A 14,444-nucleotide genomic window follows, 5' to 3' on the forward strand; every position below is an offset into this window, starting at 1 on the left:
ATACACTTTAGAGAGTAGACCGGTAGTTTTTCATAATTTAAGGACTTATTTTCTTCGAAGAAATATTGTATGGAGTTAACTTTAAAGGGTAAATTAGACATTTGATTCGCAACCTATTTCCGACATTAAATTAATTGCCCTACAAGCGTTTAAGATCTACCCTTATCAACAGGCACCTGATTAGGATATATACCCAAATGATGCTTTTCAATAATAGGTACACTTCAAATCATCTTTGTTTTCTCAAGAAAATGTACGAGAATTCAAAGAGGAATTTGAAGGTCCATTGGCACGAGGATTTGCATTTGGCTGAGACACCATGGCCACGACAACTCCTCCTTGGCTGCTGCCACTGCAGCACTACTTTCACCCATAATGGTGGCTTGGCGTTGTGCTTCACGATGGACAATATAAAACACCAGGGTTGAGTTCGCAGGATATCACTTCGAATTTCATTGAATACATCGTCAAGGCCCGCCAGGAAAGCAGACACATGGTCTAATTGAATCTCCTCCTCCAAAGTCTTCAAATGTTTTGCACATTCCATCTTGATCAGCCTTTGTTGATCCAACTCTTGCCACACAGATTTGATGTCGCATACCAACTGGACGTCCCTCCTGTCAAAGTCTAAAGGATTTAACCTTCTACTCATAAATGTGGGATGCATCAGAGCCGTCACAGTGAGTTCGAGCAACCTCCTCCCACACTTCTTTGGCAGTTCGAAGGTGAATGAAAAAACCCATGAATCACCCATGAGAGTCGGCTTTACAGAGTTAATTAAACATCATTTACAATGGCATTCCCAGTCTCCAATGTCTCGAAATCAACACTTCCTTCACTAGGTTCCTTAACACTCCCCGTCAAGAACCCCTTCTTACCATGTCCTGCATATGCATCTCTAATACCTTTGGTCAAAGAGGATAATTTGATCCACTCAATTTCATTGCACTAGGCACGGCGAAGCATCACTCTGGGTCACAACTGAATTCAATACATAACTATTTGTTGAACCAATGATCCCTTCTTTCAACTTTTCCCGAACTTAGCTCTGAAAAGTTCACCATCTTGACAAAGGAAAGCAGCAGCAGCAGTCAAGCACAGCCGGGCACTGGTACAGCAGATACAGCATGCACGGCAGTTTGTACTTTGAAGCAGCAGCAGGATCACAGCCGTGCAGGTAATTAGGGTCAGGGTTAGAATCGCACAAGGCTCATATGCCAAGTAGAAACATACACCAAAAAATACTTGCTTTTTATTAACCTTTGGTTACAGCATATATACATATACAATGCCTAATCTCACAAGGAAAGAAATATACAATCTTTTTCTTACCAAAAAAAGGGAGTTCTAGAATCTTTACAGATCACCTCAAGCCAACATAAATGACTGCAGCTGCAGATTGCTATATACATGAACAGATCACAACTCCTCGAGGGAAGAGTGGTTGTGTTTAATATATACGGCATTATGCCTATGTTCTGTGCAATTTAACATCTGCAACACATATATTATACAAAAGAGGCCGATATATAGTAGTTTTATATGGACAAGAAAATAGACAAACTTGGGAAAACCTATACAATACCCCGCCTACCTTGCCTTAACAATAATCCAACAAATATGCATCAAACTGTAGATAATAAACGACATTGTCATATATCTCAACAAGGGTCTGGAAACCTGGCATATGCTTCAATCGGACACTTTATTTTTTTATTATTCTTCAATCTACCTTATCGATTGCTGAATGATGGCGAGCACGCCTAGTATAAGAGTAAGCTGCAAGCGCTGAACCAGTCGCATCGAATGACTTCTTAGCAAGGCCCAGAGATTTCTTTGTTGCCAGCAACACGATCCAAAAGAATCCAATCCAACCTAATTAGGGGAACAAAGAAACATGATAAGAACCTTGACTCAATGGGAAGTGGAATAATAGACAATTCAAAATATAGATTGATCAGCCATCAATGAACTGTATTATACAGGCCATGAATTTGATACAAAGCCCAGAATTTCCGGTAACAAGTGCACATATATTCAAATAATGTAGCATACAGAAAATCAAGTGGCAAAAAGTTAATTGCGGTCAGTAGCTTGGTCTTTCTTAAGTACATAGACTAATTGTTTGTCTCTTGATCAAATGTTACTGTGGTGTATATTTAATCAGAGAGAATAGCAACCTGATTGCAAGGTCATACAATTAACCATGGGGCATGCAAACACTTCAACAGAACCAATAGAAAGGCAACAACTAGGACCCCTAAATAATCACAAAGAACAGAGACAAAGACCCCTGAAACCTTACACACTATCTTTGCCTTAGGGTCAGTTAATTTTGAATGGAAATTTCTTTTCATAAACTTATTACTTACTTTCTCATCTATATGTATTAGTAGACCTGATAAGTATAATTGTTGCAAATTTAGAAAGCTACCACCACTATAGTGGTAAATGCGTTATACGACACTTTTAGACGATATAGGTTGTTCTTCGATATTTTTTTTTTGGGGGGGGGGGGGGGGGGGGGGGTGTGTGTGGTTTGTTTGTTGGTAAGTATTAAAAACTAGAGAGAATTAGCAGAAGTAATGGTTAATTTTTAATCCCGTCCTACCTGTAGTTAACAGAACAGCTCCCATTGCAGTTATTGTTGTGGCAGAAATAACAAAAACAGCCACTGATAATGCTCCAATGTATATAGCTGTTACACAGGCAAAGAAAATGGCCAAGAATCCTCCGGCAGCTGCCAAAGACAGTAGGAGAGAAATAACAACGGCATTGAAAGTTGCTGCCACGAAGAAAAGCATGAAGACAAGCAATCCTGTCAAGGCAACAGCAGTAATTGTGCCAACCTGCATCAAAAGAATCAGTTATTAACTCAAGTGTCTCCTCGAAATGATCTATAATAATATCAATCATCAATAGTCAAACTGTAAAATTAGACTTGTTCGAATCACAGCAATTGAAAATTGGAACAATAAGACAAAAAATTTGAGCAAAAGTGCATTTTCTTTGGTGATTAGTTATTATTCATGAAGACATATTAAACATAATGTCTTAGATCCATGATATAGAAAATTGCACGGAAAAGTAGGCTTAATTAAAAGAAAAATTATCATTACTCAACATATACCAAACAACTAAGAAGCTAATAAAAGATGAATTTATCTGATGATGGAAACAGATTTATCATTCACAAGAATAGCTGGTCTGTAGCCTATAAAAAGTAAATACAAAAGAGGTAAAAAGGCAGATGCTGCCGGCACAATAATAGACGTTTGCTCTTTACAACGGTACTAAGACTAACACAACTAGTACAATTGAGCTATCATACAGTGAACTCTGTTGTCTATCATGCCCCCTCAAACTTGGTGTGCGAAAGAAGAAATCTAGCAGAAGCCAAACAACCGGGAAATATCTCAGTACGTTGATCCTGACTGAGCACATATTCAAAAAGGGATATTCTTACAGGTAACTTTTTCCCCAAAAAAGTATTCACTCCTTCGAATTTCCTTGAATTTTTTAACTACAATACATTCTTCTACTTCTATTCTACTTTATGTTTCTTCTTATTCTTCTAAGTCTTCTTCCTCTATTCTACGTGCTGCCCTCGTGGGGCATTTGTTTCCTCTCCTTTTTGTCTTCAATCATCATCCTATGCAAATGAGATCCAAATCTGGCATCTCTAAGAAAACGGTTATGGTTTCTAATGCACTGTTCATCAATGCAATCATCACCTACTACTGAATCTACCTTTTCTGTGGTTTTTAAATCCCTGAATGGACAGCTGCAGTGGCAGAGGTTTACAGCGCTTCAACAAGAAGGAACTTGATATTTGGTTCCTCTTCCACCCGATAAGGAAACACAAGAAACAGAAGTATCCCTACTGATGTGCTCCCCCATCACCATAATATACATGGTCAATGCAATGGGACAATAAAGCAGCAGATAATCGAGACATAATACATTCATAGGCATTTGTACATATCACAGACCAATGGGGAGAAAGACACTAACAAGACCAACTCCTACCCCTATCCCTAATTCCCTCGTAAGCAAAACTCCATACAATGTGAACCCAATGTAGTGCAGAATGCCCAGCGGGACTCCAAATCCATGAGCTTTTTCTTGTGTCCCATTGATGAATTGACCTGACAAATTTTGATGCAGCTGAATTCCGCCACCATAGTTATGAAACATCATTGCCCCTGTTCCTTTCAACTAACTCAAACTAATTTAATTGACCAAAACCACGAAACCTTTGACAAAGAACGTAATTTGATTCAATCACCAAAATAAACATCAACATCCATAAAACATACCAAACACATTCCACCTAACATCCCATAACTGAAACAATGGATTTTCTAGTATGCACGGGACCATACTAAACACCAAGATCCTTGGCCATTGAACCCGTTTGATGCACATCCAACCCTCCACTGGTTTAGTGCATACCATACACCGGAGCATAGTAAAACTTTCGCTGAAACAAAACAAATGTTATTTCGAGAGCTAAACAATCTGTTGTCTTTATAGCACTGTACAAACCCCAGATGCAAAATGTACAACCTTCATAAGCACGCAGAGCTCTGAAAACAAAAAAATCAAACTCTATCTTCTCCTAGATTGCAACGTACAACTAGATAAAGCGCAAGGTACAAGTAGTTCAAGAGCTAAGGTCACCGACAATACTCACAGAGATGACCAGAAGTGCACGGAGAGGACTCCCCCTCCGAGTCCACAAAAGAACGTTCCGCCCACTGTTTCTAGAAGCTTCGCGAAGCAGCGGAACGTTCTTGGCTAGGGAGGTTTTGATCCGGTGAAACAGCGGAGCAGCAGCGCCGGCACTGGTGGAGCCGGGGAAGAGGATCTCAATGATCAGACGGTGGAAAACGCTGTAGAGAGTCTCCTCCCGTTTGGTGTGGACCTCGCCGTCGTTGTCGATGACGGCCACGTGGACTCCGCCGTTGGTTCCGTACGGCTCCGCCATTGGGGGACTGAACGGACAGTTCACTGAGCAAGGAATGATGTAACTCTAATTTGGCGATTAGCGATATTGGCAGTTGGAGGAATAATGCTGTTTGTGATGATAATAATGTTGCAGGTGGTTGACTTGATGGGTGGCCGCTGGAGGCGCTACGTGCGCGTCTCAAGGCCGAACGATCGGAAATTACCGGGAAGATTTTGCTTTCTTTTTAAAAGGACAGTTCTGCCCTTACTCGTAAGGGATGAGCCGCTATACTAACCCGAGTAATTTTTGACGTGTTTAATGTGTTCTTTCAAATTAAATGGTAATGAACAGATTTCACACACTGTATCCAAGAAGCCCAAGATTCAGCCATAAAACCATCTCCAACCGAAGGGTCCAGAGAGTTAGAGGGCTAAAAATAGCCCGAAAATCGTCTCCAACCGAGGACTAGGCGAGAGGACTCGTGGGCCTCACGAAATCTGAACGGGTCAAAGGAGCCAGAGGGCCAGAAGGCTAGCCATCTTCAGCCAGCCAGCCCACTTTGATTTTTTTTTTTCTTTTCACTTGGCCATCCCGGTTCCCTTTTTGTGTTTTTGTTATTTCAGCCCACTTTAGGGCCTTCAATTTTTGGTGTCAGCCCACTTTTTTGTTTTTTTTTCTTAACAGCCCACTTTTTTTTTTCTTTTGTTTTTTTAAATTTCTAATTTTTCCCTACACCATTTCTCACATATTTTTTTCACTATTTTATACTGTCTTACCTCATTTTATTTCAATTCTTCACATTTTATACTATAACCCTTTGGCCCTCGGTTGGAGATGGTTTTTTGTGACAGGGCTAAAACAAGTCATCTGACCCTTCGGCCCTCGGTTGGAGATGGAGGCAAATATGGTCATGTATTGTTCATTAAAATATTAATATCTTGGAGGGCCAGAGAGTTAAAACGAACCCTTTGACCAGTCTTCGCTTGGAGATGGCCTAAGTTCAAACTACCAGGCACAGTCAATACCAATCATAGTTAGTCAAATTTGAAATTAGTATAATATGTGAAAAATACCAAGGTTTATTATTAGGCAACTTTGCTAAAAAAAAAAAAATACTTTGAAAATTTCGGCAATTTTTTAAAATTTTAATATTTATTTATTTTTACATTAAAATACGAATCGGGGATTTTATAGGTATTATGGAAAATGGGTCAAAACAATATGTATTAAATGTGAAAAGTTTGTATTTGTTATAAGCATAATTTACTGAACAATTATGAAGGCCATAGAGAGAGGGGTGCGGCAATAGTAGAGAGAAAACAGAGATGTGTAATTGTGGGTGTGTTCTATTCCACTCCATTATGTCATTATTTATAGTAGTAGGGAAGGTTAATTCCTTACACTTTTAGGATTACAACTCTTAATAGGTAATCAACTCCTAATAAGAATATGAGAGATATTCCAAGATATACTAGGATTTACACAATTACATTCCTAATCTAATAGGACTGCAACACTCCCCCTTGAGTGTGTAAATACTCAAGTAAATGGCGCATCAGGTATTCAGTGATGAAGCAAGTACAGTTGATGAAGTCGTTGGCATAATGAGCGAATACGAGTCTCAAATCAACGAAAGAATGCTTAAAATTAAAACTCACAAAACCTTGCTTTGGTAAAACTGAAGGTGGGAGAAAAACCCATAGACTAAGGAGAAAAGTGAGAAGTTGCATTAAGTCAAAACTATACGTCTTTTGAACGCAAGTAGAAGAGCTCATAAGGGTATGATCAGTCCAAGATGGGTGCCTCGTTAAAACCTAGTTAGGTAGCAAAAATCCAGTGGGAAAAATGCTTCTAATCGTAGGGAAAAAGAGTCTATTAAGATCAAGTGAGTGTACTTCTGGATACTCCACCTGAGTTTGACATAGTTTCCAAATAAGAACTACAAGTATTGCATATGATAGTTAGGCATACCAATTCCTCAGACAAGCTTCTGGAAGGTTGACTTCGGTAGTGACGTCGTGTAAAGGTCGGCAAGGTTGTCTGGGATCAGCTTGCATGACTTCAATCTCCTAGTGTTTTGCTGATGTAGATGTAGATGCAATATGTCTTGGAGTTGACTTCGTTGATGTATCATGGCTTGGTCGGGTTGATACATACGGCATAATCTTTATGGATCGTCATTGAGACTCAACAATGGATGAAAACACAGCAAGTACTTCGAATATACTCAACAAGAACTCCTAACCATGCCTCACTTGTGGCGTAGTGAAGTAAGGTGAGTCTTGGAACGATTTGAAGATTTCGCAACTAAGGTCATATCATAGACCTCCAAGATATTGCGATATCCCTAACGGTAAAGACATAACCATTTGGGGATTTTGCCTTGTGCAAGTTTGATAAGTAACATGCGTCAACATAACAAACAAGGCAAGCATCATTTCGAGGATTAGGAAGGTTAGATCCGCTAGAGATGCGATGGGATTTGCCCTTGTAGTACCTTTAGGTAGCGTTTGGTACGCAGACGGGACGGGACGGAACAGATGTTCTGTGTTATGTTTGGTACACGCAGGACGGAACAAGACGGTTGTTCCGTCCTGTGTTTGGTAGCACATGGACGGAACGGAACCAAAAGATTAAAATGACTAAAATACCCATGTTCCGTTGTTGTTTGGTACAATTTTATGGGCGGAACGGAACATGACTCTTTTTTTTTTTTTTTTAATAAGTTGTTCAAATTTGAACACTATTATCCATTATTTGTTTTTCTTGGTCCAAATTTTAATAGGTATATGTTGTGTTTCACATGCAAACCCCTTTAAAATTTGTAATTTTTCCCGTTTTCTACACCTCCATTCGAATTTTCACCACAAACCCATCAAATTTTATTGTGCAAATTGCAAAACCCACACCCCAATTCAATTTTTAGTCCTTAATTTTGGTCCTTTCAATTGTGGGTTGTTGTTGTTAAGGATGGATTTATAAGATGTTACAATCCTATCACTAAGGAAATAAATAATTTACATAAAATCATAATAAACTACGAATCCCAAGAATACAAGAATATATACACAAAAGTTAACAAATTGTTGAAGAGAGCTGGAGTATTCAAAGTAGGTGTGGATGGTTGGAGAAATGGCAACGAGAATTAAACTCTTCTAGTGAAAATTTGATGAAATGGAGTAGAAGAAAATTTAACAGAGGAAGGGAGGAAATTGATCATCTAATGCATTATTTGGGTTGCCTCCATGATAATTGGGAGGAACATGGTGAGCAGATTAAGGCCTTGATAGAGTGTATTAACAAATTGAAAGAAAGAGAAAAGAAGTTTTAACTAGGTCTCGAATCAAATGGATGCAGGTTGGGATTCTAACTCAAAGTTCTTTCACTAGACCACCATATAGAATAGATGATTTAATACAGTTGAAAAATTGCAAAACATTCAAGGGGTATGGATAGAGGAGGCGAATGTTACATGGTAGACAGTGGAAGAGCATTTCATCAACTTGTTCATGTCTGGGGGTTAGCAAGATTGGGGGGCTATCCTTGACTATGTTATCCTAATAATATCAGAGAAGGTGAACAATGATTATACAAAGCCAATTAGCAATGACGAGATCAAGGATGATTTGTTCCCAATAGGGTGTTTAAAGGCTCTAGGCCTTGACGGTTTTGAAAGAGATTTTTCCCATTCCTTTTTGGATATTATCTCGGAAGAGATCAATGGCCTAGTTCAGGATTTCTCGAGTGGGGGAACAAGCCCCAAGCACCTTAATAGGTTCTACAAACATTAGAATTGGCCTTGTTTAGAAGGACACCCCTCTAAATATTCCCCATTGCAGGAACAAGGCAAACCACATAAGAGCACATGACAAATGTTGAAAAATATATAAGTTTAATGATCATGCATATCGTAAACATTTTAGGGTTTAAACATTTAGAACTTAAACAAAGAAAATGAAATATGCATAACTTAAACATGAAATATCCGAAATCAAACATTCGTCCTAACTTAAAAAACAAATAATGTCTTGCTAAAGTAATAATGAAAACACTTAGAAGTTGATAAAGTTCCCCATACTAAAACCTCAAAGGCTCTCCATAAACACTTTAATGAAATATGGCTTCTGTGAGTCATCCAAGGTGCTCCAAATACCCATCAGATCGGTATCTTTCACTAACTTCATTGAAATTCTTAACACCTGATCGTATGGGAGACCCATGGCCTGAAGCTCAGAAGGTAGTCTAGCTTTTGCTTCTCTAAAAATAAAACTTTCACCTAATTTCTTCATTTCAGTAACAGCTTTATTCCAACCTTCACTGATAACAGATACAATATTTGCATCACCATTATTCCTGCTCCTCTTCCTCTTCCTAACAGGTTGAGAAACACTAGATGTAGCAACAGAAGGAGATGGGGTAGGTGAAAGCGGAGGTATCTCAGAAGTCTCACAATCCTCACTTTTCAAACCCATATTTTCAATTGCATTTGCCGCTGATTCAGCAATGCTACCCGTGGCTCGGTCTCTCCCAAACACTGTACATAGCCGTGGATACAACGGGAATGGCTTATTTGGTTTGCAAGATACATTGGGATGTTTCTACAATAAGAACCCAAAGAAATCAAGGTTAAGACTTTCAAAACAACTAATTGATAAAGAATAAGAAAAAAAAAATTTACCTTCACCCACTCATGTAGTATTTCGTCACTATCCACAACAACACATTTTTTCTCATCATCCCAACCAAATCCAGATGTATTCATCATGTCATATGCAGACGAATACTTTTCTTTCAGACGCTTCAATTTGTTTTGTATATGCTTCGGCTCTATATTAATGCCAGGAATCTGTTCCCTCATCTTGGAGGCAACCGTTACAAAAGTACCAGCCTTAAAATTGCCGGTCTCACACCTAACACCATCATCAACCATCTCCTCGAGGATGATAAGTAGTACATCCTCCTCATGATCAATCCAATTACGTGAGGTGACCATATAATCTATCAAATAAGCCATATATTACACAAGTAACACAAATAAATTTATATTAGTTGTACTAATCAATTACCAAATCAAATAAGCCAAATCAAATGACAATGACTAAATTTATATTAGTTGTACTAATCAATTACCAAATCAAATAAGCCAAATCAAATGACAATGACTAAATTTATATTAGTTGTACTAATCAATTACCAAATCAATAGAAGCCAGCCTCATGTCTTATGTTTATCTTGTGTATGTAAATGTGCACCCTACACATGCTAGACACACAAGGTTCAATTCTTTAAAACAAATAAGAACAACAACGGTTCAATAGCGTAAGAGAGGGTTTTGTTTATCAAGTGGAAACACTATAAAACGTTAAACCAGAGGTCCGTCTAAAGAAAACTCGAGAGTAAACAATTAAATAAATAGAAAAGTTGCATATGGATGGACAAGCACAAACAGAAAATCCAATACCAAAAGCACCAGAGGAATCTAAAAAAACGCTACTTCCTAGTTCATTCAATAGGAAGAGAGTAATCTTACTAAACTGTTTAGAATGTAACAGAAATTTTGTAGCCCTTCATGGTTAATAGTTTAATTTCCTTCAATATCAAGTAATCCAGCAACAAAACTATCCACTACAATGTCGTAGATTCCTAATGCACTTGAAACAATAGACAACCTAATTTTAAAATAAGCCAAATCAATAGTTTAATTACCAAATCAAATAAGCCAAATCAAATGACAATGACTACACCCTAATTTTAAAATTTATTAAAATTTAGTAACACAAATAAACATATCAAATAAGCCATAACATCTAGATAACTCCCAATTACCATATTACAATAACAAACATCTCAATAGTCTTGATGTTACGAATTTTCAAGCCAATTACAACAACTAAATTGAGTCCCCATCTAAAAGACAATTACAACAACTACCATGTTAACCAATTTTCAAGCCCTTCGTCCTCTCCACTCATCATATATTTCTCTTGCAAGATCATCCCTCCATTGAGTCCATATTTGGCTTGACTCAACGGTTTCAATGTAGGCTAATACTTCTGGTAAATCTTCCCCTATAGGTAATTCATCAAATGCAAGCCTTGCATTTTCTTCAGGATCAACTGCCATATACATTCTGATAAAATTATGAAGTAAACTACATGCGGTGATCATTCGTCCCTGAATCTTGATTGGATAGTGGGAAGGACTTCGTAAGATAGCCCAACGTCGTTTGAGGAGGCCAAAACATCTCTCAATGACATTCCTAGCACGTGAGTGTTTCATATTAAAATATTCTTCATGATTCCTAGGTGCCCGTGAATTGTTTTCCCACTCTTGCAAATGGTATCTAGTGCCTCTATACGGTGCCAGAAAACCCTCACCATTCGTATATCCGGAATCAACCAAATAATATGTACCTATATTAGTTGATAATAAATTTTAGTTGTTGGCCAACAAAGGTAAGGAAAAATACTAGGTGCTTGTTTATCTTACCAGTTGGGACCTTGAGGCCATTAGCTCTAGTAACAGCGTCACCAAGAACTCTCGAATCAGTAGCTGATCCCTCCCAACCGGATAACACATATACGAATTTGAGGTCGTGTGTGCATACGCCTAACACATTAGTTGCTATATGACCCTTCCTTGTTCTATATCTTGGTCTATCGGCATCAGGCACAGTGACCCCTATGTATGTTCCATCTAGCGCTCCTAAGCAACCCTAGACAAAAGAAAAACTTATATTAATTAGCAATTACAAATAATTATATTATTAATGATTTTACTATGATTATTACCTTAAAGCATTTCCATCTCGATTCCGTGCAATCCTCTGGGATAGGGGTTGGTTTTGCAAACAACACATCTTGCAAACTGAGTAATGCACGCAATACTCTACGGACATATCGACTAATAGTTTCACCAGACCTAAAAAATCTAACTTGCATTGACCTATTTTTATTGTGGTGGGCTAATATGTTAACAAAAGTAGCTACTTGCTCCTCTATTGTAACATGACCATCATCTACCAATCCACCACGAGTTTGTAGTAAATCACATAAAACTGCAAATGCATTCCTATCCATTCGTAGCTCCCACAAACAGTTAGTATCACTCAATCGCGTGATACGATTTATTTCCTCTCTCCTAACATGAAGTCTAACAAATGTCATCTGCTCTAAACTAGCTATTTCCCGTTGTCTCCTTTGTTGCTGTCTATACCTCAACAATTGTGCATTCATAGTAAAGACCTGTGCCATTATAATCCAAACGTTCAAAAGAACAAAGAATTGAGTCTCATATTCATCCATACCTTCACATGCAAAAAAACAACACATGAATGAGTGGAGTATCAACATACGCTAAATTCATTTTAGATACTTGGACTTGGTAATAATGATAATATAATGTATAATATTCGTTCGATGGTAGTGACGAATTGTCCACAAGAGGCTATCTCAGTAGCCGAATGCAAAAAGAAGGTGCCACCTTTTTTCATTGTTGCATTTCTATATTGTCTGTCACATAACAGCTTTGTATATCCAAGTTAACAATAAGAGGATGTCGAATTCATAAAATAGACTGCAAATTACTTTGCTTATAATAATACTTTGGTTTAGTACACTATATATGTATATATGGGAGAAATTGCTTAGAAGGTAACCAGTCTATCATATTATTGCCTAGAATAAGGATACTTAGCTGTTCTAATTTTATCACGACTACCTCAAATCTTATGAATCAAGCATAACCATCACAGCAAGTCAAATGAAAAAAAGCAGCTGTGGATTTAAATAAAATTGCTAGCACAAAAATCAGCAAGAAAACATGCATTACCAATTAACAACCCAAACATGCACAAAAAAGGTCCCAAATCACCAAAACAAAACAAAAAAAAAAAGTAAAATTTAGCTGCAAAGAAAACAAATAATACATTTATATACCTTTAGCACAAAGAGTTCCAAGAATCAGAATCGAAAATCCAAAAATCTGAAAGGGACGGTTTCCCGAATCTGGAAAACAAAATGCATCAGACACGCACAATAACGATCCAACAAAAAAAAAAGATCCAAACCATATAAGCTGATAAACATGCAAAACTCACAGATAAATAACGATCTTGGGCTGATTTAGAATCACGATTCGTAATATTAGTCTTCAGACCTGTAAGCGACCAACAATCTGTCAGAGCAATACCATTTTGTTTTTCCAATAATCCACATGAGATCAAACCCAAACATGTCAAAAATGTTTGTGCCTTTCAACACAGTCAACACATGGATTAGTCCATTGACATTTAGAATGAACCATTGTTTTTTACCACATGGCTGCAATTTTTATATACAAACAATAGTCTTCTAACACAAATTTTCAAGATTGTCTGCGCGTTCACCAAAAACACAAAGGCTTCCAAAATTCCAACAACCCTTTTAATTTCTTCTCAAAAATTCAAAATCCATTTTAATCCAAACTGCACTCACACAGTTTATATCACCAAGAACTGCACTCACACAATTTAATCAAAATCCATTTTAATCCAAACTGCACTCACACAGTTTATATCACCAAGAACTGCACTCACACAGTTTAATCAAAATCCATTTTAATCCAAACTGCACTCACACAGTTTATATCCAAACTGCAAAACTATAAAAAACCACATGCAAATAATTTTAAAACAACTGCACTCACACAGTTTATATCACCAAGAACATATAAAAAAAAATTTTAAATCACAATCTAAACTAATGTTTCCTCTCCTCCTGTCCGTGTTTGTAACCCCCTGTAGTGTAAATCACAAAAAAATTTAAACCACAAGTATTCTCATTAATAAATTTTTGAGAGAAAATGTCCAGCATGCAGCAACCATTCAATGCAGGCCAATCCCAAGGCCAGGGCCAGGTATGAGATTGATGTTTTCAATTCAAGCAGGGTGCTATTATTTCCACCCACCTGTCATATTCTCTCACCCGTTGACTATTGAAAATGTTCATGACAAATGGATATAAAGTGAGTGGGGAAATAAGACAAGTGCGTGGGTGCAAGAGCACCTTTAAGCTGCATAACGTAATTTATTAGATGATCATCGTACTCATGCTGTATATGTGATACAATGCCATATGTTTTATGTTGTTGGTGCAGGCTAAGGCAGAAGAGTGGATGCAGTCCACATAGGAAACAACACATGAAGCTAGGAACGCAACAGCTGATGCAGCTTAGTCAGCCAACAAACTATACAACGCAAAATAGTTCACTTGGAGGGTTTGGTTTAGACTAATGAAGTAAAGCATGCCTTATAAAATACAAAAATCCATCACCCCTCTCACATTATCATTCTAACATATATCTTCTTTTTTTTTCACTTTTCGAACATTTTTCACTTGAGCACAGTTTTCTAAAATTCTTAATGCTGATGTTAAGCACATGCAGGGCTCTATAACAGAGCAGTGTTGATTTAACAGCCACCAAGGAGATCAATGTCTCAAGGTGCCAGAAATTC

The 14,444-nt window shown here is 37.6% G+C and overlaps 3 protein-coding genes across 3 annotated transcripts; all 3 read right to left on the reverse strand.

Moving 5' to 3' along the window:
* Positions 1–1,230: 1,230 nt before the first annotated feature.
* LOC137707999 (uncharacterized) lies at positions 1,231–5,081 on the reverse strand. Its single transcript, XM_068446959.1, has 3 exons — positions 4,697–5,081; positions 2,612–2,849; positions 1,231–1,875 (listed from the first exon to the last, which is right to left on the reverse strand). Exons 1-3 carry the CDS (start codon positions 4,988–4,990, stop codon positions 1,724–1,726), a joined length of 684 nt encoding a protein of 227 aa, XP_068303060.1. The 5' UTR covers positions 4,991–5,081; the 3' UTR covers positions 1,231–1,723.
* A 3,955-nt stretch (positions 5,082–9,036) lies between these two features.
* LOC137707710 (uncharacterized) lies at positions 9,037–9,965 on the reverse strand. The gene is made up of 2 exons (XM_068446615.1): positions 9,630–9,965; positions 9,037–9,549 (listed from the first exon to the last, which is right to left on the reverse strand). Exons 1-2 carry the CDS (start codon positions 9,963–9,965, stop codon positions 9,037–9,039), a joined length of 849 nt encoding a protein of 282 aa, XP_068302716.1.
* A 715-nt stretch (positions 9,966–10,680) lies between these two features.
* LOC137709503 (protein ALP1-like) lies at positions 10,681–12,634 on the reverse strand. The gene is made up of 3 exons (XM_068448590.1): positions 11,743–12,634; positions 11,441–11,666; positions 10,681–11,364 (listed from the first exon to the last, which is right to left on the reverse strand). The coding sequence occupies exons 1-3, from the start codon at positions 12,301–12,303 to the stop codon at positions 10,898–10,900; spliced, it is 1,254 nt and encodes a 417-aa protein (XP_068304691.1). The 5' UTR covers positions 12,304–12,634; the 3' UTR covers positions 10,681–10,897.
* Positions 12,635–14,444: the final 1,810 nt, after the last annotated feature.

The sequence above is a fragment of the Pyrus communis genome, chromosome 11 (assembly GCF_963583255.1).
Source record: "Pyrus communis chromosome 11, drPyrComm1.1, whole genome shotgun sequence".
NCBI lineage: Eukaryota > Viridiplantae > Streptophyta > Magnoliopsida > Rosales > Rosaceae > Pyrus > Pyrus communis.